We start from the raw sequence: 26,590 nt of genomic DNA on the forward strand, positions 1-26,590 counted from the left end.
CAGGGATCTGGGGGTCTGTTTTATGAGCAGTTTGGGGCGTGATGTTTTATGGAAAAGCGATGACACTAGATTAAGGAAAGCTGAGACCAATGTTGGCAAGGGGGGGGGTATTGCAGTAGTCCCAGGTGAGAGGGCTTGGATTCCACGTTCCAAGGGCGGAATGGAATGGCGAACGCAGACACGTTGGTTCCTCAGGCGCTCCGCTGGGCCGCCTCACATGCTGTTCCCTGTGCCCGGAATGACCTTCCTCTTGTGACTCCCTCCATCCCCTTTCTTCACCTGCTCCTGTAGAAGTCACTTGCCCGTAACTCTTCCCTGACCCTTCAAGTCTGAATCAGGTGCACCTACTAAACGCTCCTTCACCAAGCGGCATTCCCCCGTCACTGCAGGTATCCCTATTAGTTTAATTGCCTATGACTTCACCCGCTTGGAGGCGCCGCGTGGGCAGGGACGAGTTTATCGTGTTTTTCATTCTCTCTCCATTGCTGCTTACGTTGCCTAGGGCAGAAGAGTCAATATACGTACATATTTTAATGAGAAAATTTTACAAGAATTATAAGTTAAAAAATCAATGGATCTGGCCTACATCTTTTCCATTATGGAAAAGATACATACATATATATTTTAAAGGAAAAACATTTATAAGAATTACAAGATAAAAAAAATCAGTGGATCTGGACTACGTCCTGCTGCCTCCTTAGGGTTGTCTAATTAAAAATCTAAGAATAGGTTTGTCCTTGGAATTCCCCGGAAGCCTCTCTGATGTGAACGCCCTGTGCCTTCCCTACATCACTCTAACTTCGCCGTCACCTGCGGGCGTGTTAGCTTCTGTTTTATTTTCTCCACAGCTTTACTGAATCCTAATTTAGAGAAGACAATTGAATGTGCCAAGACCATCGTAAAAGGAAAAAAAGGGATGGGAGCATGGTAAGTCATACATTTTTTTCTTTTTTTAAATTTTTATTTATTTATTTTTAAAATTTTTAATTTTTATTTATTTATTTGTAGAAACAGGGTTTCTCCATGTTGGTCAGGCTGGTCTTGAACTCCCGACCTCAGGTGATCTGCCCACCTCAGCCTCCCAAAGTGCTGGGATTACGGGCGTGAGCCACCACGCCCAGCCAGTCGTATGTTTGTATGTAGCCTGTATCAGTGACTTTCACTTGTTATCTCTAATCTGAATCTTGGCCAAATCTTGGCTGTTGCACATCTGCAGTCCTAAACTAAAAGGCTCTGACTCACCAGGGTAAGTAGCAGAAAGCCACTGAGCTCCGCAGCCTCAAGGCCACAGAGGGAAGGAAATCATTATCAGAGAAATTGCCTTGAATTATACAGTTTTCCCCCAAATCTTGTTTAGGGTTACATAGAATGTTACGATGAACATCTTCAAACTAAATCTGTGTTTATTGTGATAATCTCTGATTGTTTTTTTCTATAAGTTTCCTACAAGGTTTTTGAATACCTTTAGTGTTCTTGATGCATGTGAAATCCAGCAGGCCCACATTTGTTTATATTTCTACAAAGAGTTTAGTAAAGTATAGATTTACTGTAACTTCACCAATCACAAAACTTTTGATTTAAAGGTGAATAACTGGCGGGGTGTGGTGGCTCACGCCTGTAATCCCAGCACTTTGGGAGGCCAAGGCAGTTGGATCACCTGAGGTCAGGAGTTTGAAACCAGCCTGACCAACATGGTGAAACTCTGTCTCTACTAAAAATACAAAAAAAAAAAAGCCAGGTGTGGTGGCATGCGCCTGTAGTCCCAGTGACTCGGGAGGCTGAGACAGGAGAATTGCTTGAACCCAGGAGGCAGAGGTTGCAGTGAGCTGAGATCTCACCACTGCACTCCAGCCTGGGCAACAGAGGGAGACTCTGTCTCAAAAATAAATAAATAAAAAAGTGAATAACAATTTTGTCTTATCTTCTTTTGCCTTTTATGATACCTCATCAGGGTGTTTTCCCCCATGTTTGTTATATATTACTATTGTTTTTGTAATTTTTTCCATCTTTGCTCTTCGCCTATTTTAAAATTCAAGCTATATTATTTGAAAGAGCTCTTTATATATTTGGTATATTAACTGACTGTTGTATGTTTATTGCCAAAAATAACTGCAAATCTAATTTCCTCTTTAGCCAGATGTGTGCTTAGGAAAGTCTAAAACGCACGAGTGGTCGGGCCTCTGTCTGACTTCTTTCGCCGAGCACTGCGTCTGTTCACGTGTCTGTGTGGCTGCAGTTCATTCTCACGGCCAGCTGGTTTCCACTGGGTGGGTTCACCGCGGGTTACTCATCGTCCCTCTGTTGATGGGCATTCGGTAGTTTCTACGTTTTTAGTGCTACCGTGGACAGTCTATGCTTATCTTTTGGTGAAAATGTAAATGGATTTGTATTGTTTTTACCAAGGAATAAAATTGCTAGCTATAGGATAAGTGTATTTTCAGATTTGGCATATTGTGACAAACAGTTTTCTAAAGAGATTTCCATCAACGTACACCGCCCTCAGGAACTGTGCTTTTCAGTTGCTTCACATTCTCAGCCACGCTTGGTGATTTCCGGTGTGTTCTCATGGCTGTGTTGTGGTACTGCATTGGGGTTTTACTTTGCATTTCCCTGATGAGGGTTCAAGCGTTTACTGGCCGTTTGTATATGCCCTTAGGTGAAGCGCCTCTTCAAATCTTGTGTCAAATTTTCTATTGTGCTGTCTTTTTCTTATTAATCTGTAGGAGATATTTATATATTCTGGATAAGGTTTTTTGTTGTATATATGTATGACAACTATCCTTCATTCTGTGGGTTACCTTTTTATCTTTTGTTTAAAGAGACATCTCACAAAAATAAGAAAAGAAAAAGAACCGGGGTGTTGCCGTGTCACTCTGGTTGGAGTGCAGTAGCACGATCACAGCTCACTGTCGCCTGGAACTCCAGGGCTCAGGCGATCCTCCTGCCTCAGCCTCCTGAGTAGCCGATCTAAGCCATCTTATTCGCCATGAAGCGCCGTACCTGTTCCAGACGTGTGTTGAGGAGTCTTGTGGACGGGCAGGGGGCCATGAGGTTGGCACCATGTTACGTTGTTCAGCAGATGAGAGACTGCAAAGCAGCTGCTCAGTAAGTGGTGTGGGGATGATGTGCTCTCTGAGCGGAAAGGGAAGCAGCCAGCTAGGCAGGTGTCTAACGCCAGGGGACGGATATGTGTGGCATCGACCTGTTGATGAAAGATGGCGGCTCCTTCTGTGTCTGTGAGGCCAGTGCGAATGTAGGTTTCATCACCTTGGATAAGGCTTGTCATGTCGATGTAGCCGGTTATCATAGCAGACTAGGCCGCCGCCTCCTACCCTCAGGCCGGCTCGCCCGTGTATGTCCCTGCTCTCCGTGGTGTTCACGGCCAGTGAGAATAAAGAGCCGGAGCTGGGTCTCCCAGCCAGCACTGCTGTTGACAACGTGAGTGCAAGTCCCAGCTCTGTTGACAGCGACCCTGAAGGCACAGAGCAAGAGCTGCTCACCAAGCTCCCGGGGGCCTGGTCGACACGAACCAGCGAAACCAAACTACTGGTGGGCTGACCCCGCTGGCAATTAACCAACAGCTCCCTTGTAAAACTTCCTTTCTTTTTTCCTCTTCTGTTTTTACAACCCACTTGCAATGCTGTTCCTGGAGGATGCTCAGGAAAATGAGAGAAAATTATTAGGATGGGTTGGAGACAGCGGGAGATGGATGAGACCTCTGCTAGTGAGATGTTACTTTCATTTACAAATCCTACAAATAGAGAGGCGGAATAGGTGGGGTGCGGAAGAATGTCAGGCTCTCATAGTCCTTGTAAATTGCTAAAAGATTTGTGTGCTCACAGCCCATGGGAACATATACTGTTTTCTTCATGGTCACTTTCTTTTCTTTTTGTACAAAAAAACGGTTTTGTTACAAATATCTGAGTAGTGTAACTGCACATTGTGTTGTAAGATGTGTCATCGGTAAGGAAAACATCTGCCCAAATCACAGGAATTTTTATATTATACATTTCTGAAAATTCTTCCATTTCTTTATTAACTAGCAGCGTTAGTTTGCAGCGTATGAAATCTGACGGGCTCTTTTACTGGGATTTCTTATTTTTGTGTTTTGTTTCTTCTCTCGTAATTTGGTGGGAGGGTCAAAGTGAACATAACCTAATAAAGGCTTCTCAATGACAAAACTGGCGCGTTTGCATGACGGGATGGAAATCAACAGTACCGCAGTGTCCAGTATACAAAATAACATCTATTCAATGTAGAAAAAATTACACTAGTTTAAAATATGTGCATGGACTTGTATTTGTCCGTCTTTAGTCTTTTTTGAAAGATATGTGTGCTGTTAACGTTGCTTTTTTCAATACACGCTTGTCTAACAACAACAAAAAAGAAATTTTATTATGATGCCTCCTTTTCTTTTTGTGACATTCCCTCACAGGTGCCATGTTAGCGTTATCCTCTTTACCCTTCCTAGAATAAGGACCGAGTTACCCATGTTCAGTATTTGCTGAATTGAAAGGTTGTGTGACTTTTTCTTGTCTCTGTTCACTGTTACTTGGGTTATGGCCAGACCCTTTTCTCCGACGTTCATCTAGGGTAGATTGATGCATAAAAACCCTCCGTTTCCTGCACACGCTGCCACCATCTCCGTCCATGCTGTTTATGGTGACAGCCCTACACTACCCAGTGAACCCTGAACCACCACAAGCGTCCTTCTTCCCTACCTTTTCTCCCTCTGCCCCACATTTTGCGATTGCCTGCCTGGTAGATTCTGGACATTATAATCTCCAGCTAGATCTAGAAACAGAGTCATATTTCCTAAGTTCCAGATGGCACAGTTTTTCAGATCTTAATATTTCTGAAATTAGGCTTTGTTTTGTAATCAATGTATTATCTCCTCAAGGCTGTTAATAAATCATTGATGAATCTCAGAAGATATCCTACAATAGAGGAAATCCTGTAATATTAGCTGCAGTTTCTTGGCTGATTGCATTTATATGCATATCATCAGTGAATCCTCACAAATCCCTCTGCAGTGAGCATCCTTAGCTTCATTTTGGAAAGGAGAAAACCAAGGCGTAGAGAAGTAGAATTACTTCCTCATGGCCACAGCAGTGTGATCCATTCTGGATCTGTGCTATTCCAAGTCTCAGGTCACTCCAGCTACTCAAAGAGATGGGGATGGGTGACACAGAATATCTGTGCTCTAGTCATGTAGAAGGCAACGGAAGACGGTTGTCCAGTACTCCAGTGAGTCCACCCTCAGGGTTTCTGAGCAGAGTCAGTGTGGGGTGGTGGGGGGAGAGAAGACGGGCCTGCAGGTGGACAGATTTCAGTCGTGGGAGCGTAGGTGGTGTTCCTGACTATAAATCACGGGCCCTGTGGGCAGCAGAGACTTTGTCCAGGATCTGGCCCAGAGGGTGCGTCTGTCTCAGAGGCCAAGACATTTTGTTGCTGTTTTGTTTTTTCTGTGTCTTCAAGGTACTTTGGAACCGTTAGTTGTTTTTGCAAAAGTCATCGTGGTTTTTGCCATTAAGGATAACGGCAGATGACTTTTGCACCAACCTAATCAGTTCAGTCAGCGATTGTTTTTCCTGCTTCGTATCTCTGGCCTCCAGCTCTGCGCCCGGCACATAATGGACGCCCCTGAGTGCTTGCTGAAAAACTGAGGCTGCATTTGGGGCCCTACCCACTACCCAGAAGCCATTCATAGCGTTTTTCGTTTTAAATTTACTATTTATTTTCTTTAAGATGGCATGCACCTGTAGTCCCAGCTACTTGGGAGGCTGAGGCAGGAGAATCCCTTGAACCCAGGAGGCGGAGGTTTCCGTGAGCTGAGATTGCGCCACTGCACTCCAGCCTGGGCAACAGAGCGAGACTCTGTCTCGGAAAAATAAAAATAAAAAAAAGAAAAATAACCCTTTTCCCTTTTATCAGCAGCCTCCTCAAGGTCACCTCTGGTTAATATTCTTAGAAATCAGAAAGCAGTGTGCACACAGACTGCAGATATTTTTAAACACACGTGGAATCCCAGTGTCCACACTGAGCTGCACCTTGCTTTTTTCCACTTATGAATAGAGCTCATGAATCTTGGCATTGTCACTACTGAAAGGTCTCTGCCGTCGCTGTAGCAGCTGCTGGGGCCCCACTCTGTACAGGCTGCAGGTAATTCATCTGCCAGCTCTCTGATGACGAAAGTTTGGTTCGTTCCATTTTGTGGCTGCTGTTGCTGGTTCGGAATTCTATCATAAGCATCTTGCTTTTAGAACCTTTATGTTCTTTCAATTGTATCCTTGAGAAATCCCTGAATAGGGGTTTATTGAGACTGTTTGGTTCATTTGGATGTTGGAGAGACCAGTTGCTAAGCTGCCATTTGGAGAAGAGGCCCCTCCGCACACTGCACAAAGGGGCCTGTTTCCCCTCAGCTCACCAGCCTGGGGTGTTAAAAACCTGTGTAGTCTTGGAAAACTGAGATGTGTAAAATAATACCATTCTGTTTTGCTTTGTGTGTTTAAATTACAAAGAAAGTCGAACATGTTCTCAAGTGTTTATTGGCTGTTTTTCTGTGAACTGTTTACTTATATTCTTAGTCCAGCTTTCTGTTGGGTTGATAATGGCTTTTTCTTCATGTTGATATTTCATGTGTCGTTTATAAATTCGGCTGGTTAGGCCTTTATTCATTTTATTTGTCTGAACTGTTTTTTCAGGCATGCTATTTGTATTTTGATTTTGTGCTATTTTTATCCTACAAGAGTTTCACGAATTCACAGGCTCAAATCCCTTGGTTTTCTTTCGCGGCCTCTGGGTTTACGTGAAGTCTCTTCCTTAGAAAGGTCTTTTTTACTCCAAAATTGTAAGCCGTGTTCTCCTGCAGTGCCGGCACACACGCCAGTGAAGCCCTCTATTTTTTGTCAAATAAATTAAAAACGATATGATTTCATGTTTTTAATGCTTAAAATTTTGGCCTTCTTGGATTTTATTTTGGCGTAAAAAGTGAGGTGTAGGGACCCAGGTTTATATTTTTTACATGGCTAGTCGTTTATTTCAATGCTACTTACCATTAACCCATTTTTACCACTAATTTCATAGATTGCAGTTTTAAAGTGAAAGTCCCCGTATTAATGTCAGTTGCCTTTGGAGTGTTGGAAATGCCTTTCGTATATGGTCTGAGTTTCCGATTAATGTGGAAGCTTGGCTGAGTCTCTAGAGGAAGCCCTAATGGGCCGAATCATCTTTAGTCTAACCCAGGCAGATCGAGGCCTTCTTACCTGCTCAGGCTCCCAGTGAAGTGAGCTCTTCCTAAGCTAACAGGCAGTCACGTGTTCCCCGAAGCTCAGTTGGCCAGCTCTGCAGGGTTGGGGAAGACAGGAAGGGAGAAGACCAAGACCCCACGTGTCCTCACGGAGTCCCTCCTGCAGTGTCTGCCCGGGGCCGTGCAAAGCCTTGGGGTTTCCCCGCCACTCTGTGGCTACGAGGGGCCAGAGGTCCACAGCCCTGCCTTCTACTGTGGGGCCTCCGACCCTGGAAGACCCTTGGAGACCTGCCCGAGAGGTAGGATGATCAAACAGGGTCTCTAATGGCTTACAGCTGGCCTGGGTGGCGCCCCACCCTGAGGATAGGGACTGGAGAACCTGAAGTCTGGGTGTCGGCATGGGGACCCAGAACAAGGGAATCACTTTTGCAGGCACCTGGAGAAAAGGCTAGAGAAACTCAGTGTAGCTCACTTAGGTGGGCTAAAGAGCTGGAAGGAATTTTGGAAGCTGAAGAGCAAAGCAGATACGTGGAAAGGTGAAAGGGGCCCTGGCCCAGGGGACAAAGGTTCTATTTGCAGGTCCAGGGTCTGCCAAAGACTCATCATGTGACTCCTGGAAAGTCACGGAACTTCTGTGAAGCTCACTTCAGAGAAGCAAATGATACTTCCCTTGCGGGGTCGGGGGAGAGTTTCCTGGTTCACGGTTCAGCCTCCTCATCTCACCGTGTGGGGTTTAGGGAATGAGGTGGGGGCTGATGTGAGCACTAGGAGGAGGAAGCGCCAGCATTCGTGCTAGGATGCGATGGAGACGGCACTGGAGATGCAGAAAAACCTCCAGAATCGTGCCCACGGCAGGGGTGGCAAGCTCAAAGGCCCCACGGGCCAGGCAGGTGTAAATGGGCTGAGTGAGGCTGTGAAGCCCTGGAGGCCCTGAGTGCTGACCTTGAGGAGCCCGCCCTGTTCGTTTCTGTCCGCAGGCCCACCTGGTCCCGGTACTGCCGGTACTCTGACACCCTGGCGCGGTGGCTGGACGGTTGCAGGCTGTAGCCGCCTGCGTGGCCCCCGCAGCACCGCCGGGTTGCGTCTTGTGAACGAGGTGCTGATGATCTCGCCACTCGGCAGCTCAGCTGGAAAAGGACAAAGGTTTGCTTCATCCAGGGATGCGGGATGCAGAATAAACCAAGCTAGTTCTCAACTGGGCCAAAGGTCTCTGCTTTATTATGACTATTTCTATAATCAGCATTATTTACTATTATTGTGATTTACTATTATTTAATCTCAGATGGAGGAATTGAAGGAAGGAAATTGTCTGAAAAACAAGATGTGTTCATGAATGTCAATACTAAACAGGAAAAGGAAGGACAGGTACAGTGGAAGCAAAGAGGAAAGAAGAGAGGAAGAGAGGCTGGCAGGAGCAGGGCCTCCAGCCTCGGCAGGTGCACAGCGGGCACACGGGAGGGAGGAGCCCACAGAATCCCCTTTGCACACCTATGGAGGGAATCCAGTGACAGTTGCTCACTTCTTATAGAAAGTCTCTAACAATTATAAATAGGTATATTTGCATTAGAGAAATTCAGGAAAATACAGAAATGTTAAAAAGGAGAAAAGTTTTCCTATAATCTCAGTACTCAGACAATTGCTGTTACGTTTTGATTGCATTTTTTTTCTGTATAGGGTTTTTATTCTGTTTCAAAAATACCATAGTAATGCTGTGATTAGAGAGTTTAGCACCTGGCTTTTCAGAAAGAAAGCGAACAAATAAGGTGAGATACTTTCCCCCTACATCGATTTCATTTTTAAGCAGCAAGGGTTTATTTCAGAGCTTAACAGCTTATAAGGTCTTTCACGGAATGGGAGCACAGCTGTCAGCCTGGGCTTCCTGGACACACCCGCTTGAGACCTGGTAGCAGCCGCAGAAGCACAGGTATCTGCTCGGCAGGTCAGGTCACCTGTGGGACCCACACCATCGTGGGCGTTGGAGAACACGGTTCTTCCCCTTTCGGTCCTAGTACAGGAAGAAAAGAACTAGGTGGTACAGAGAGAGCCCGCCTGTCGGTCACAGGTGCGTCACCATGGTATTGTAGATTCTTCAGAGTGAAATTTTAGTGCCAGTGAATATTCCGGTATATGACATACCATATTTAATTTAAGTTTGGCTCTACTGTTAGATTTTTTTTTTTTGAGATGGAGTCTTGCTCTGTTGCCCAGAGTGCAATAGTGTGATCTCGGCTCACTGCGACTTCTGCCCCCCAGGTTCAAGTGATTCTCCTGCCTCTGCCTTCTGATTAGATGGGACTACAGGCACGTGCCAACACCGCCTGGCTAATTTTTGTATTTTTAGTAAGGACAGGGTTTCACCATGTTGGCCAGGATGGTCTCAAACTCCTGACCTCAAGTGATCCACCCACCTCAGCCTCCCAAAGTGTTGGGATTGCGGGTGTGAGCCACCAAGCCCAGCCTGTTAGATCTTTAGATATTGCCATCTGAAAAAGCATTACAAAGGGTGCTGAAGTGCCTGTTTGGGTCTGCCCCTTTTTATTTCTTACATTTTAAAAATTACACAAACAACATGTATTTAATGAAGAAAACTTGGGTAGCATAAGTAGTCATAAAGAATGAAATTAAGAATGTCCCCCCGCTGGAAACAGAAGTGTCCATCATTGTCTTGTAGCTAAAGTGGGGAACCCTGACTTAGGGATGGTCAGTGTTAAACTTTTAGTGTGTATCCCTCATTACTTTGTGTGTGTGTGGGTGCGTGTGCGCATGTGGTGTGTGCATGTGTGTGTGCGTGCATTGTGTGTGCACGTGTCCATGTGTGTGGCGTGAGTGTCCGTGTGCATGTGTGCACGTGTGTGTGCATGTGTGGTGCACGTATGTGCACGTGTGTGTGCGTGTGTGCGTGCATTGTGTGTGTGTGTCCATGTGTGTGGCGTGTGTCCGTGTGTGCATGTGCACGTGCGTGTGAGTGTCCATGTGCGTGTGAGTGTCCGTGTGCGCGTGAGTGTTCGTGTGTGTGGTGTGAGTGTCCGTGTGCGTGTGTGTCTGTGTGCGCGTGTGTGTCCGTGTGCGCGTGAGTGTTCGTGTGTGTGGCGTGAGTGTCCGTGTGCGCGTGTGCACATGCGTGTGTGTCCGTGTGCGCGTGAATGTCCATGTGCGCGTGTGCATGCACATTTTTCCCCTTACAGACATGACTACTAAACATGTAGTTTTGTATCTTGCTTTTTTCACTCAATGTTTTGTGATCTAATGTTTCAGGTCTATGACAGGGATCCTAGCACCATTTTTAACTGCACAGCTTTCCATTATGTAGACAAACTATGATGTATGTAAGTCTTTATTGTTACTCTTTCTAATTCAGAGAAAACTGAAGAAATTAGGTGAAGAGTGGCCACGCGAAAGGCAGGCAGGATCCAAATCAGTTCAGCTCTTCTTTTCATCTTCACCTCGGTTACGTTCAGACGGAAGAAATGGTGTAAGTTAGAATTTCAGAGACAGAACTTTTACTCAAGTTCAGTAACGATCGTTGAGCTTAATCGAACGGTTTTGTGTGGCTTTCCCTCCTCTCTAGAGAAGAAGGTATTCTGTATTCCCCAACCACACAGCGTGAATTATACAGTGAAATTACAGACAGCGGCACTCGTAGTGGAGATCAATGTGAAGCGTTGATCAGCTTTTTTATTGAGCTGGGAACCCCGCACTATTTCCGAGGGTGGGTCCAGGAGCGATAACGCACATAACCTCAACCCAACCCTAACCCAGAATTAATCACCTGCAATTGATGAAAACGCTATCTCCTCGAGTGCCAAATCCAGCGTGCTGCCGCCTCCTTCCAGCCCGTTGCTTCTACTGCGGCTCATCATCCTCTAATGGCCACCTGTGTCAACATGGGCGTGAGGCACAAGGACAAAGCAAATGTTAGTGTATTGATTGGAACAGCCTCTCTTGGGCTGCCACGCCCACTGATAGTGGGTGTTACAGTGAGCACTCATTCTGGGCGCAGATCCCCTTGTCTGGTTCGCAGAATGATCCAAGCTGGGTTAGGAAATCTCAGTAACAACAGCTCTTGTTATTACTACTTCTGTTGCCAGCAGCTATCATATTAACTCCAACTGTGTAAATAGGACACAGGCCTTTGCATACAATATTTCCAAGCTTTGCAACACCTCTTAAGGTAGTTATGAATCATACCCATATTACAGATGGTGAAACTGAGGCTTAGAGCTAACTAATTGGGCTTTAGTCTGGTAAGTGAGGAAGGTGGGATTGGAATCTCCTCAAAACCTGTATCCCCGCACAGAGCTCCCTTTCAAACCCTGGCACTATATTGGTATGACTTTTCTACTCCATTCATTAGCTGGAAGATTGGATCTCCCTAGCTCTTTAATTAAAATGCTGTACTTAAGAGGTATTAGGCAATTAGTGCAGGAAAATGGTCATCGTATTGGTGCCCGGACCACAGCCTGGGAAATTGAGCGAATGTTTTCAACTGCACAAAATAAATGGAGAAGACAGGGTGGGAATCTGCAGCATTTCTAAGCTTCTGGCATAGTAAAAATTGCCTTGGGTGGACTGGGCATCGTGGCCACGCCTGTAATCCCAGGACTTTGGGAGGCTGAAGTGGGCGGATCACCTGGGGCCAGGAGTTTGAGGCCAGCCTGGCCAACATGGGTAAACCACATCTCTATTAAAAATACAAAAAATTAGTCAGGTATGGTGGTGGACGTCTGTAGTCCCATCTGCCTGGGAGGCTGAAGCATGAGAATCGCTTGAACTCAGGAGGTGGAGGTTGTGGTGAGCCGAGATCACACCGCGGTACTCCAGCCTGAGCAACAGAGCAAGATTCTGTTTCTAAAAAAAAAAACATCCCCTGGGGTGGCTGTTAAAATGCTGATTCCTGGGCCATGTGCCAGACCTACTGAATCCATATTTCCAGAGATGTGGTCCAGGGAATCTGTGTTTTCAGAGCTTCTCCAGATAACTCTGATCTTTGGGAAACTTGGGAGACACCGGCCAGTACAGAGTACAGTGTTGGAAAAATGTCGGAAGTCACAGGGATCGTTCCTGGCTCGGCCACTTAGCACTGAGCCAGTTAATTCCTTGAGCCTCATTCTTCCTACCTGCAACTGCAGTGAGCGACCCCGGCCGCGCTGGCTGAGCTGTGGTGGTGTTGAGGGGGCGGCAGTGAGGCCGTGGGGGTCTTCTGATTTCTGGGATCCTTTCCCTGCTTCCCAGCACCATGTTGACTTTGCCACCAGGAGGGCCTGGGGTGGGGTGTGTGTGTGTGTGTGTGTGTGTGTGTGTGTGTGTGTGTGTGTGTGTCTGTGTCTGGTGCCATGTGTATCCTGCAGTGTAGCCTGTCCAAGTCCCTTACTGGAGTAAGAAGATTGTATCTCTCTCATCCTCAGGAACTGCTTTCCACGATTGTCCCTAAGTGGTGGCTGGTTTTGCTTTGAATTTTAAACCCTGCCTACTTCTGAGCTAGAGGCGAGCTAGGCAGCCTCTGCTCCCCATCGCTGCTCCCTCCTTCCTCCCTAAAGTTCTCTAGCTCCTTTGAAGCAAGTGTTCCTCCTGCATTCTCCTGTTCTGCCCCTCATTCACTGAAGATTCTGGCTCCCGAATCACTGTTTTTCCGCCACGACTGCAGCCATCCTTCTTGGTGGCTTCAGTATGTATTTAGGCAAGTCACCAGCACCCTGGCATCTGGGTTCCCCAAGGTCACCACCTGCAAAGATCTTGTCTTCCACCTCGCTTCACCCTCTCAGGCTTGCCTTTGCTAGTAACTCCACCACCTTAAAAATCTCAATTCTTAAGGCACAATGGCTCACGCTTGTAATCCCAGGACTTTGGGAGGCCAAGACGGGCAGACACCTGAGGTCAGGAGTTCGAGACAGGCCTGCCCAACACGGGCATTCACACAGACCTAGACGATATCACCCACTTCATATCTAGGCTTTTGTGTTTTCTCCTTTCACTCTGTGGGACGTGGTATTTGCCGCGTATCTCTACATGCACAGAGAATGGGATAAAACTCAGAATGGCCCCTGGACACCCAAAGAGCTGCTTGGAGACAGCTGATTTTCAAGCTAGCTGGAATTGGCTTCTCTCATTTGCCAGCCAAGGAAATGTATTATAATGGAGATTTTTAAAACCCAGAAAATGTTCTCCTCCGTGGGCAGACAGTGAGGGTTGAAGGGGATCACACAGTCAAGGCTGCTAGCCCAGTTCCCGGACGGATGACGCTCAGCACACACCTCCTCCCTCTTCCCGGCTTCTCCTCGACTCATGCTCAGGAGACTCCCTTGTCCCCAAGAGGCCAGACTGCTCCAGAGTCCCGTCCTGCTGCTTCAGGACCCTGCAGCCCTCCGCCCCATCTCATTTTCATGACTAACGCAATTTTAGAGCATGATGTGTAGTAAGCGCAGCTAAAAATTCTGGGAGATTTATTACATTCCCTTGTTCTGTAGATCAGGGACAATGTTTAATAAATCCTTGCTTTTGCCGAATTTAATATGCCATTGTCTAGGCAACAGAACCATCTTCAATTACATTTTAAAACTAATATAGGAAGAAACTTTCCCCTTTCCTCACCAACATTACTAGACGAGGCCATAAGGCCCGATCAAGAACAAAACGTGCTGGGGCCTCACGGGGAGCTTGAAGCCGGATTCTCTTTCGCAGCAGGTTGGCAGAATGGCTTCCTACCTTTTGTCCAGGGCAGGCACTTGTGGAGGTGGTTGAGGCCACCAGCGGGAAGTGTCCACACCCGCCCCAGGGCCAGGAGCTGCTCATACACACGGAGCCCAACCAGAGGACTCTGACCTTGGAGAAGGAGTCACTCATTGGGGTCTGGCCCTCAGCCATGTAAGCTCAGAAATTCAACCTGTTAAGTTCCAGAAGTTCCTGGATGCTTGAATAAACAACCAATGACAGACCTGAGAATAAACTGGAAAGAAAATGGACTAATTCCAAGCAGTCTGGAGGTTCACGTTGGCCAGATGACCACGTGTGCTCCCTGGGGGCATCGATCCTGGGAAGCCGAGTTATCTCGCAGTGGCTGGGTGCCCAGGAACTGGCAGTGCAGGGGTATTGATGGAACGTGATGCGGTCTTGGTCCCAGGCTTCCCAGGGCGGAGGCGGGCAGGCACCACCAGTGTGCGGCCCCTGCTTCCCCTCCTGCAGGCCTCCGTGGTCAACCATGGCCTCCATCGATGGACCCATTCTCCCTGCAAAGGGCGGATTCCGCTGCAGGCCTGGAGTTTGTTCCTGGGCCTCTGCACGTCTGCACATTCCTTCGTGAGCTGATTGTATGGCTCATCTCACAGGACATCCTGAATTCCTTCCTTTCCACAACCTTGAGGGGTCTCTTTTAGCCACCCTCCTGTGGGTAGAATCTTGGTTTTGATGGCCCACGAGGGTGGGGAGGATGGTGGGTTTGGGTGGCAGGCGGCCCCGTTCTGAGCAGTGTGAGAACAGGAGTCACTGCTTGCGGGGTGCTGCCACTACACAGCTCAGGAGCGTTAGCGCCTCCCATCCTCCCGCAGTCCTATGACGAAAGTACCAGTATGTTTCCCAATGGGCTGAAGTCATTCCATCTTCATAACAACATCTAAAAGACATCCAGTGTCCCCCGATCCCACTTCCTGCTGCTGCCGGAGCCTGAAGATAAAGAGGGGCAGTCAGAGGGCTGGAGAGAGGCATAATGTATTCTTTAATAAGGAGAATCTGACGAGCGTATTCCTCATGCTTCCTTATTCCTATTACGGCGCATATGAAGGTGTTCTCCTCAGCCCCTGCTGGCCTCTCTCTAGCCCTGTCTTTCCGGCTCTTCCCTCTCTCTGGGACTTCAGTCTTCAGCCGAAGAGCAGAGCGCTAGGGCAGACGCAAGCTGCATATTTAATAAAATCCTGTTATGTAGACGAGATGAAAGCTGGCTAATGAAAACAGAATACTGAAAAGAATCAGATGAGGCCGCACGCGGTGGCTCACGCCTGTGATCCCAGCACTTTGGGAGGCCGAGGCAGGCGAACCATGAGGTCAGGAGTTTGAGACCAGCCTGCGCAACATGGTGAAACCCTGTCTCTACTAAAAACACAAAAATTAGCTGGGCATAGTGGTGTGCCCCCTATAATCCCTGCTACTCAGGAGGCTGAGGCAGGAGAATCACTCGAACCCTGGAGGCGGAGGTTTCGGTGAGCCGAGATCGCGCCACTGCACTCCAGCCCTGGCAACAGAGTGAGACTCCTTCTCAAAAAAAAAAAAAAAAAAAAATCAGATGATTTGGTGGCTTGCTCGTTTGGCCGGATGGCTCTCAGTGTGTTGGCCAAACTTAGCCATTTGGCTTTTGGCTTTTAACTGTCTTTAGGTGAATAACTAGGACTTACTTTCCAAATAAGGAAAGCAGAAGCTAGAGAGGCTGAGGACGTTGCTGGAGGCCACAATAACAAGTGTTAGACTGACGGTTCTGAAAAGTTTCTGTCTGGAGCTGAGCTGGTGTCTTCGCGCCATTCAGCAGGATAAGAGCGCAGGAGAGAAGGCAGGCTCAGAAAGGCTCTTGGTATATCTGAAGAACTGCTTGTGGGGTAGGGGGATCCTTGACTTTTGTGCACCAAAAAGTCAAATACTAGGGCAGGCACAGTGACTCACACCTGTAATCCCAGCACTTTGGGAGGCTGAGGCGGGCGAATCGCTTGAGCCCAGGAGTTTGAGACCAGACTGGGCAACATGGTGAAACTCGGTCTCTACTAAAAATACAAAAAATTAGCCAGGTGTGGTGGTACACCCTTGAGTCCTGGCTTCTCAGGAGAGCTGAGGTGGAAGGATGGCTTGAGGCTTCAGTGGGCTGTGACTGTGCCACTGTACTCCAGCCTGGGCAACAGAGTGAGACCCTGTCTCAAAAAAACAAAAAAACAAAAAATAAGTCAATTACTATGAAGTCCAGAAAGGAGAGAAGATAATTGAGGAGTAATTAGAAAAACCCAATGAATTCTAAGAAAATACGCGATGGAAGGTGTGGTGCTCTGTCACTCCTGTCACTTGGCACAGTGGCAGGGACACAGAAAGGACAGGTGGGGACGGTGGCGAGCTGAAGGGGGGGCATATCAGTGTTGTTGGTTCTGCGGATTTTTCAAAAACAGCTAGAAATCCTGATTTTTATATTAAATCTCCCACATCATAAGTGTGACTTCAAGTTAATTTTAAACATCATGTGGGCCATTCTAAGCAAATTTACATACTGGCTCTGGAGATCGGTAACCTCAACAGTTGGTTGGCATGAAACTGTCGCTAAATCCCAAAGTTGAGTGAAAAGTACAGGTTTCATGTGGTGCTGTGGGGGATGATGGTTCTGACTACAGTGAAGAATAGATGAAGAGGTCAACAAGCACTTACAAGAATCACATTTTACCACGAAAAGGAAATTCATTCCAGCTGTGTTACCCAGCACTTGGAGTGAATCATGTAAAGAACAGGTTTTGGAAGCAGAAAGATCTGTTGCTGAATCCCAGCTCTGCCGCTGATCCGCTCTGCAACCCGCGGCAAATTGCTTCCCCTCTCAGTGTCTTCGTTCCCTCACATCAGAATTCTCGATGCTTTCAGTGCAATAAGATAGATATGAAAAGCAAGATCAGGAGCAGATGAAAGGTTCTCAAAAACGGTACTTGCTAAAATAGCAAGAATAAGAATTATCATTGTGATAATAATGACAGCTATTATCACTACATTTGTAAACTTCAAGGAACGCTCTACTGGGAACTCGGATTCTAAAAGTTCTTTTCCTGGGTGATTTTTCCATGAGAATAACGAGGCACTTTGGTGTTACGTTTTCATTTCATTATGTTATACTTACATTTAGAAGTCACAAAGCCTAGCGCATACATATATATATAGAGAGAGAGCGAGCAAATATATATATATATATATAAGCAAATATATATATATATATATATATATATATATATATATATATATATATATATATATTTGTATTTCTATGTGCACAGCATTCAGGGAACTCAAGTAATCCATTCAAATTCAAACCCAGAGGGAATTTCTGACACTGGACTTTAACAGCTTAAGGCATCTCAAAAAGCTTCCATCTACTGACCTTTAAGGGAGGGTGCGCTTTGGGAGGATTCCCACAGAATTCAGCCGCTTTCTCAGGCACAGGGCTTCTTAATTCCCTTCTCTGTCCCTTCCCGGTTGTCCACCATAGTGTGCTATTCCACGTAGCCCAATCTGTAGTCATTGTGGGTGATGGGAAAAGTGGTCGTCTCAAGGCTCTCCTCCCAGGACCTGCGCACACACGCACACACCCTCCCCTAGGCCCGTGCTAGGGCTGAAGCTGAACAGCTTGTACTAAGTGCTCGGTAAGGGTATGTGTGTGAAATAGTGACCCTTGTGTTTTGGAAGCGGTAAGAAAGTCTCTCAACACAGTCCCGCGTCACCCTAGATCATCCCAATAGAAAGCGGCTCTGTTACAAATATGGCCAGCACCCAGGAATATAGGGTTTGGGGCTTCCAGGACAGCTGATGACAAGTGTCTGGGACCCTCACCTCATTCCCGACTCATTGCACCAGCTCCAGGCTTGTGGGTTTTGCATCCTAATTCTTTTTTTTTTTTTTTTGAGACAGAGTCTCACTCTGTCGCCCAGGCTGGAGTGCAGTGGTGCAATCTCAGCTCACTGCAACCTCTGCCTCCGGGGTTCAAGCAATTTTCCTGCCTCAGACTCCCGAGTAGCTGGGACTATAGGCATCCACCACTATGCCTGGCTAATTTTTTTTTTTTTTTTGTATTTTTGTAGAGATGAGGTCTCACCATGTTGACCAGGTTGGTCTCAAACTCTTGACCTCAAGGGATCTGCCCTCTTCAGCCTCCTAAAGTGCTGGGATTACAGGCGTGAACCACTGCACCCAACCTTGCAGCTTAATTCTAGACCCGTCCAAACTAATATGACAGCCCTGGCTTCTCCTGATGAGCTTTGAACCCTTGTAATACATACTGTGGGCACCCATACTGTCCTGTCCTATGCTCATGGGCCTCATATGTCAGTTCCCAGCAGCTGCAACTTGCTGCCCGAAGCAGACTTTCTCAGGCTTCTTAAGCCCATTAAACTGCTGCAAAGAGCAAGCTGTGCTGGGACGCTACGCCCCACTCCCCAGCAGCCCTGACCAATGGTGGATGGGAGTCGGGGTGGATAAATCCCTCAACTTCCGCACCCTTTGCTAGGGGGACAAGGCTGAGGCGTGCTCCGCCCTGACTCTGAAAGGTGCTAATGGCACTGAACTCTCACTGCTCCCGGGGTGACCTGCGCATTAAAGTCCCTGTGTCACTGTCTTCCTTTCTGTAACTCACATCCCCACTGTCGTGCTGGTGTCTCCTAGAATCACCTCCAAATCGACTCCTCGTCTCAGGTTCTGCCTCTGGCAGCCGTCTTCCTTACCTCATGCAGTAAGACAGTATTCACTGACCATCGCTGTATGCCAGACATGGGCTTCATCTCACTTTGCTCTTTGAGGTGGGTGCGGTATCACCACCACTCGGCAAATGAGCAAATGGAGGCCACAGGGGCAGCAGGGGGCAGCGTTAGGATCTGAATTCAAATCTTTCTGGTTCCAAAAGTCTTCCCTGTCCCATCACGTGACGCTCACTTGATTCTTTTCACTCTGCGTCTCTCCCCGGCCTGACCAAGCCCTGGTTACCAGGACAGAAATGGACGTGGCTGACCAGTTGCTGTGACACCAGTCATCACCATAAGCAGGAAACTGTAGTTCAGGAACTAACTATGCTGAGGCAGCTGGCTCCAGCCCACAGAGGCAGGCAGCACTATTATTTTAAGAATCCTCCTGGCCACAGAACAGCAGCCTTTGTGACTGTGGAGGCTGGCACAGAACAGTGATGCCCTCCCTATTAACAGGCTGTGTAGGAAGACCCAGTGGAAAAACCCAGCTTGGAGGCTCTCTAGTCTGCTTCGCCATGGAACCTTCTACTTCTTGTAAGAAATAGAACACTGACCATTCGGAGGCCTGGAGTCCCGTTCCCACCCCTTCCTTTATTGTCTGCATGGGTTTCAGCTTCTCGCTTCTCTACACTGAACCTCAGTTTCACGGATTGTATGTATGGAGTCTGCAAGCGTAAGCCATTGTGGATCACGTGTGCTGAAGACTACGAGCGTAACCTCAGTTTCATGGATACATGTGCTGAGTCTACACGCATAAGCCAGCGTGCTCCCATCAACTGTAACATGAAGAACTGGGTGGATTTTAAGTGTTGGGTGCTTCGTTCGTTTGGATGTTTTTCAATGGTGTTTGGTCTGTGGTTGACTCCAGGTCTTGGTGGTTGTGTCCAGGACCCAACTTTATCTTTGGACAAGGCGAAAAAATCATGGCTATGTTTCATCCAGATCAAAGGAACCACACAATTGGCCAGAAATGTATCTCTATTGTGTACTCAGATTCTAGAAAAGATGGACATTTGTTCATTCCTGCATTCGAATAACCAATCACCCTTTAGAGCACACCCTTGCTCCAGGCCCTGAGCTTGGCACATGAATACAAAGAAGACGACACAGGACCCTTGAATTCAAGCGTCAGGAAATGCCACTGGAAAGCGATTAACGGGAGTGAGTGGGCTTGAGGAAGGCTTGGGCTCTCTGCACCTCCCCTGAGTGGCGGTCTCGTCTTCTTTGGTAAGGGAATAAAGCACAGCAGCTCTGTAGAGGAAGATAAGCACCATCCAGACGAGGGCAGCTGCACCGGGACTGAGAGGGGAGATGGGAGTTCCAGGGGAGAATCAGGAAGGGCCTCCCAGATGTTTGGAAGGTTCACAGGACGTCAGAGCTGAAGATGGAGAGGATGCTGCCAGCAGAGCACGTGCGTGCAAAGTCCTCCAGGGAGGAGCGAGGGAAACCTGTTTGGGACACAAGCTGTTTCAGTTGGATGCGGCAGAGGCTCCCTGAAGACAAACAGAAGATGGGAAAAGGCTGGAAACAACCGTTCATATTGTATGAAGAAGGCTCTGAATTCAGATGGAGGCGTAGCCAATTCTGGAGAGATTTGGTAGATGAACTCTACCAGTCAGCATTCTGAGCTACAAGCAACAGAAATCCATTCCCAGTAACTTTAGCAAAGAGAGGAATTTATTAGAAGAATGTGGTAAAGCCTGAAGAATTGAAGGAAAAGCTGACCAAGTGGGCCTCAGAAGATACAAGTACCAGGACGTGTAGAAGGAACTCGTGGTATGAGTAATGGGTAGTCAGGCATTGCTGCAATAAAGCTTCCTAACAAATAGTCCCCAAATCGTAGTGGTTCAAAACAACAAACACGTCATTTTTCTTGTTCACAGGCCTGGATTTTGGCTGGCGTGGCTCTACTCAGGCCACAGCTGAGTTGAGGTCTGCAATGTGTCTCTTTGTTCTCCCTGGACCAGGGGCTACCTGGGGCTTTTCTTTTCCTAACAGAGGGCAGAAGAGCAAGCCAAACCATGGAAGAATGTTTAAGGCCTGTGTTCTGATCATGCTCAGTAATATTCCCTTGGCCAAGGCATGTCCTGGAGAAAGAGAAGGAAAAATAGGAGGTGGAGGTCCATGGGGGGGCAGCGTGGAGGAAGGGGCTGGTGTTTCAGGGAAACCCTGCGACTCCTAACTACGGCCGTGTTGCCAGGGGGACTGAATGCACTGAAGTCCCTCCAGCCAGCCAGAGTCCCTCCTCCACTCAGCATCTCAGCGACTCCAGAACTTCAGTGACTCCAGCTTTCCCTACTTCTGAGGATGGTTGCAGAACATCCTGGAGGAGTTAATATTATCCCCCAGCTTCACAGCGTGGGAGCCCCTGGCGTCTTTGTTTTGTTTAGTTTAGTTGGAGATGGGCTGAGAGAGCAAGCAGTCCTTGAGCAATCTGTGCTCAAGCAATCCTCCTGCCTCAGCCTCAAGAGTAGTTGGGATTATGGGTATGCGCCACCACGCCCAGTATTGGAGTGGTTTTACACGTTCCTTCTCAGACTCGGGTGTTAAAACTGAACTCGCAGGGAGCAGCCTGCATGCCCAAATGCTTGCATGAAGCCTCCAGCCTTGTGGCCCCTCAGGACTGACCAGGGAGCGAAGAGATCAGATCGCGCACGAGTTGTGGAATAGGGGAGTTAAAACCTCTTTTCTGGATCCAAGTCGAAAGCATTCCACTTGCCATCGCCCCTCTGGATGGGGAGCAAAGGCCCCAAAGGTTGCCGCTGAAGCCATCAGCCCTCCCCAACTCTGCGTCTGGGCCTCCGAGAGCCTGGGGTTCCTCTGGGAGGACCCCTTGGCCATTGCCTTCTGCTGGCTGCGGTGCCTTTGGCTGATCTCTAGTTCAAACATAAAACTTTTTATTCCAACTGGTGATTTTCCTGTCTTGGCTGGGCCCGAGGCTTCTGTTTCTACCAGCAGAGCTCTGGTTGCTAGGTGACAGCCTCACTTCTGGCTCCAGAGGCGCTTAGGCAGAAATGAACCAAAGAGATCTGAGGCCTTCACTTTAAAGACAAAATATGAAACCAAACGAGAAAATAAGACCCTAAGTTAATTCGAGAGTTACGTAACAACCAGACATGGTTCTAATGTCCTCCCTGCCATCCTGCCAAGACCAGTAGTTTATATTTAAATACGTTTTTCAAAACAGGAAAAAACTAGGAACTTGGACCGAAAAGACAGTTGGCTTTTAACTGGGAAAGGAAAGTTCTAATTACGTAGCTGTTCTAAGCTCCACAAATCAGATCTCTACCTTTCATTAGGCTTTGAGTCTTTAGTGGAACTTATTAAAACAATTAGATCAGCAGAGAACTGCAGCCATCAGCATTTCTCACAGCTGCGCTGGGGATTCAAGCTTTTCATTAAAATTGGATGGAGGCTTGCAAATCAATAAGAAGTAGATGAACGTTCCAAGTGAAAAGTGAGCAAAGAATGTGAATAGGCAATTCACAATAGAATCGCAAGTGGCCAATAAACAGATAAAAAAATTGCCAAACTCATTAGCAGCTGAGAAGATACATTAAAACAATAACGAGAACGCGTTTTTAATCTGTTAAATGGCAAGCATTTTTAAAATGATAATACACAGATGGGTGAATATATAATGAGCTGCTATTTTGATGCACTTGGTTAGAATGCAGTTAGAGAGGACCTTTCTAGAAAGCACTTTGGGCACATATTGAGAGTCTTAAACATATGCACACATTTTGGCTGAGCAATATGGTGCCCATATTTGCAAAAATGTTCACATAGTATTGTGGATAGAAATTTGAAAAGCAAAATCTATCCAACAATGAAATATTAGCTAAAGAAAAAGAAATTACTTAAATACATGCAAAAGTATTCTCAGATTGTGAAAGGAAAAAAGCAGGCTATAAAATTACATATATGTTGTGAGCTCATTTGTAAGTGAAAAAGAGGAAGGTATGCACCTGCATAGAACACCATCAGCTGGAGGTTCTAGAACCTTCTCAGCTCATGGAAACTTTAGCATCTCAGCAATCCTTTACGAAGCTCCTAGACACCCCTCACCATTCTCCACCCCACCAAATAAAAACCCAACAGTTTTATTTATTAAGTAGTTGGACCCAAACAACTTAATAGTAGTAGTGCATCTGTGGCTGATAGCTGTTGCTATATTTTTATTAAATATTTGAAATATGCCATAAGTTTACTGTGGGGCCCTGGGGCTCCTCAACAGCTAGTTTGGAACTGCAGCTTAAACCAAAATGGCCCTAATGGTTAAGGAAGAGGGTTCTGGAATCGCCACACTCTCTTCCACAATGGTTGAACTAATTTACACTCCCACCAACAGTGTAAAAGTGTTCCTGTTTCTCCACATCCTCTCCAGCATCTGTTGTCTCCAGATTTTTTAATGATCGCCATTCTAACTGGCGTGAGATAGTATCTCAATGTAGTTTTGATTTGCATTTCTCTAATGACCAGCGATGATGAGCATTTTTTCATATGTTTCTTGGCCTCATGTATGTCTTCTTTTGTAAAGTGTCTGTTCATATCCTTTGCCCACTTTTGAATGGGCTTTTTTTTTCTTGTAAATCTGTTTTAGTTCTTTGTAAATTCTGGATATCAGCCCTTTGTCAGATGGGTAAACTGCAAAATTTTTTCCCCATTCTGTTGGTTGCCGAATCACTCTAATGATTGTTTCTTTTGCTGTGCAGAAAGGACCTAGAAATAGAAATTCCTTTTGACCCAGCAATCCCATTACTGGGTATATATCCAAAGGATTATAAATCATTCTACTATAAGGACACATGTACATGAATGTTCATTGCAGCACAATTTACAAAAGCAAAGACCTGAAACCAACCCAAATGCCCATCGATGATAGACTGGACAGGGAAAATGTGGCACATATACACCATGGAATATTATGCAGCCATCAAGAACGATGAGTTCCTGTCCTTTATAGGGGCATGGATGAACCTGGAAGCCATCATTCTCAGCAAACCGACACAAGAACACAAAATCAAACACCACATGTTCTCACTCATAGGCGGGTGTTGAACAATGAGAACACATGGACACAGGGAGGGGAACATCACACACTGGGGTCTGTAGGGGGGAAATAGGGGAGGGACAGTGGGGGGTGGGGAGTTGGGGAGAGAGAGCATGGGGAGAAATGCCACATATAGGTGAAGGGGAGGAAGGCAGCAAACCACACTGCCACGTGTGCACCTATGCAACAATTTTGCATGTTCTTCACATGTACCCCAAAACCTAAAATGCAATAAAAGAAAAAAAAAAAAGAAAGAGCGTTCTGGAACTCAGGCTGCTTGTGCTGGAATGTGGGCTCTCATTTGCTCATGACTGGTCCTGTGCGAATTGTTTATCATTCCCATGCCTCCATTTCCCCATCTAGCAAATGCAGCTAAGAGTACCTGCCTGTGAGGGTTCTCGTGGGATCTGTGAAATGCTGGGTGCTCCACTCTCAGCAAGAAATATCAGCCACTGTTGACTCTTTCAGAAGACTGTAGATGACTTTTATTTTTTTCCTTATGCTTTGTTGCATGTTCCAAATGTTACATAATGAGCATGTATTTCTTCTGTAATCAATACTTTTCATGTTTAAATTAGAGGAGGATAGCATCTTAGCTCACCCTGTCCTGAACACTGTACCCAGCAGAGCCAAGGACAGAGTAGGTCACACACCTTGGCAATCATTCAAGAAAGTCCCTCATGTCCTGCCGTGGGAGAGCAGGGTGTCCTTTGGGTGTCTTATTCTTTAGAAACACTGCACAGCTAAGCTGCCTCTTCCCCAGCCACAGGCGCCCCAGCCTTTGCCACGGTTCCATCGTCACCGCTGCTGGAAGCACCCTTGCCCCTCCGTGCCTGGCTCGGTCTCAGCCGTCCAGCAGCCTCAGTCCTCCAGCCCAGTCTCGATAGGCCTTGGGAGCTGTCCTTCGGTGGCGCCATCTTTACTAGATGGAAATACTCCACGCTTGTGTCCGCTTACTGTCCCCTCCGTGCCGAGTTCCATCTGCCTGGCATTCAGTGGGCACTTAGTAAACACTTGCTGATTTGAACATTTGCTTCTTGGAGACAGGCCCAAGGGTCATTTCAGGGATTTATATTTGTTGTTGTTACAGTTCTTGGGGACAGGGTTGCCCTTGGCACACTCAATTTTGTCAGGAGGGCAGGGGTCCCGGTAGGGGCCAGTGGGCAGGCGGCTGTCTCCTGGGGTATGTGTGTGGGGTGTTTTTTAGGGTCATTGAGGAAACCAGGGCTTCAGCCCTGGGCATAGGGAAGCATTGACTGTTTCTGAGAGTGAATGTCTAGCCAGAAGGAGCTGACCCCATGGCACTAGTCTAAGGCCAGCAGGCCGTGACATTCACTCAAGTCATCCACGGCTGATTGCTATCTGTTCACGTGGTCACTCGGCAAATGGTGATTAAGCACGGGCTGTAAGCACAGCCCTGCGCCAGGAACTGGAAACGAGACCCAGGTGGGGTCTGGGTCCCATGGGGAGACAGACACACGCACCAGTGTGGGTCGTTCATGGCTTAATATTTCCCAGTCACTTCTTTGTGTTTCCTGTCTCTCCCACCAGAATGTGGTGTTTGCAGTTGCACACCCAGGGCCTTAGAGTGGAGCCTGGCACACAGTAGGCACTCGGCATGTTTGTCTAATGAGATGAGTGAACAGCATTTGAGTGTGAGGGCTGCGGGTCCCAGCTCAAGCATGGCTGCAGGGACGGCCGTGTGAACAAAGCCTAGTGAAAACCAAGGCTGGAGACGGGGAAGAGACAGAGAAAGGAGGGGATCGTTTGGGTGAGGACGATGAAGACTCTCCTGCCTGGAGGCCAGCTGTGAGGAGGAAGAGAAGGGGAAGCAGGGTCCCAGCGGTGGGAACAGCCCGATCAAATCAAGTGTGAGGGCTTCTGGGGAGAGCGACCCAGCGCAGCAGTGGCCCAGCTTCTGCCAGGTGCCCCCACGCCCTCCCCTCCTCAGGGTGTGTGCCAGGGAAGAAAGGCAGCCCCAGGCCTGCTCGGTGCTCACTGCTCTGCTCCCCGCCTTCTGGCAATGGGCAGTGGCTTCTAAGACTGGGGCCTTGCAAGGTGGATTCTGAAAGGATCAGGTCAACGTGTGGACAAATGGGAGACACGCCCGAGGGCCGCGGTTCAGAAGCACTTCCTGGAGGTCCTGAGACGGGCCCCTCCCAGTGTGGACAAACAGGGCCTTTTGTCTAGTGCCCTGGGGAGAGAGACGTCCCCTTCCCCGACCCTTCCACAGTCCCCTACCCCCCAACCCCAGTGCCTGGAACACAGCAGCCTCCCCAGAAGTGGGTACGTATAATTAAATGGAGTGAAATCTTCTCAGTTGATATGAAATTGGAGGTAGAGGGCTTGGAGCAATAAGGTGGAACTTCTAAGTAGCTGTTTACTTGTTTAAGTTTTAAACTAACATTTTCGTTATTTCAGTACACAGTATTAGGTTTATTATAGAAAATTAGAAAAATGTCAGTAAGTAAAAATTTAAAAAATTAAAACATCGTATTCCTACCACTTAAGCGTTTCTGTTGTAACTTTGGTTTAGAGATTAAAACATCGGTAGCAATTCTCCATCCCATGCCGTGGCCTTGTGACGGGTGGGCGAGACCACTTTCCCCTTGACTGCGCCTCGCTGTGTGACTTGATTTGGCCAGTGGGATGTTGGCAAACAGGATACAATCAGAGGTTCAACGTGTTCTCATGCGATTGACTTGCTAATTTGCACTCTAGCCTCTCGCCAAGAAAAGGACGTGGCTCAGGTGGGAGTTGGCCCAAGGAGGATGAGAGGCGTGTGGAGTAAACCAGGGCTCAGCCTTCAGCCCAGTCAGGGCCAGCCAGGAT

General features: G+C 47.4%; 1 protein-coding gene and 1 pseudogene across 2 annotated transcripts in view; both read left to right on the top strand.

Annotated features, from left to right (window-relative positions):
- LYZL4 (lysozyme like 4) overlaps window positions 1-26,590 on the top strand; it is a 54,640-nt gene that overhangs the window by 1,763 nt on the left and 26,287 nt on the right. The window contains exons 3-4 of one of the 2 annotated variants that reach the window (XM_012460125.2): window positions 849-927; window positions 8,227-8,296. In XM_012460125.2, the coding sequence (XP_012315548.2) occupies window positions 849-927; window positions 8,227-8,296 (149 nt within the window). Of the gene's footprint in view, window positions 1-848; window positions 928-8,226; window positions 8,297-26,590 lie in introns of those variants that run through there. The other variant, XR_001108603.2, reaches the window with a different exon arrangement.
- On the top strand, window positions 1,377-3,558 carry LOC135268173 (beta-citrylglutamate synthase B-like; annotated as a pseudogene).

The sequence above is a fragment of the Aotus nancymaae genome, unplaced genomic scaffold (assembly GCF_030222135.1).
Source record: "Aotus nancymaae isolate 86718 unplaced genomic scaffold, 86718_ANA_hifiasm-v0.15.2.pri h1tg000038l, whole genome shotgun sequence".
Lineage (NCBI taxonomy): Eukaryota > Metazoa > Chordata > Mammalia > Primates > Aotidae > Aotus > Aotus nancymaae.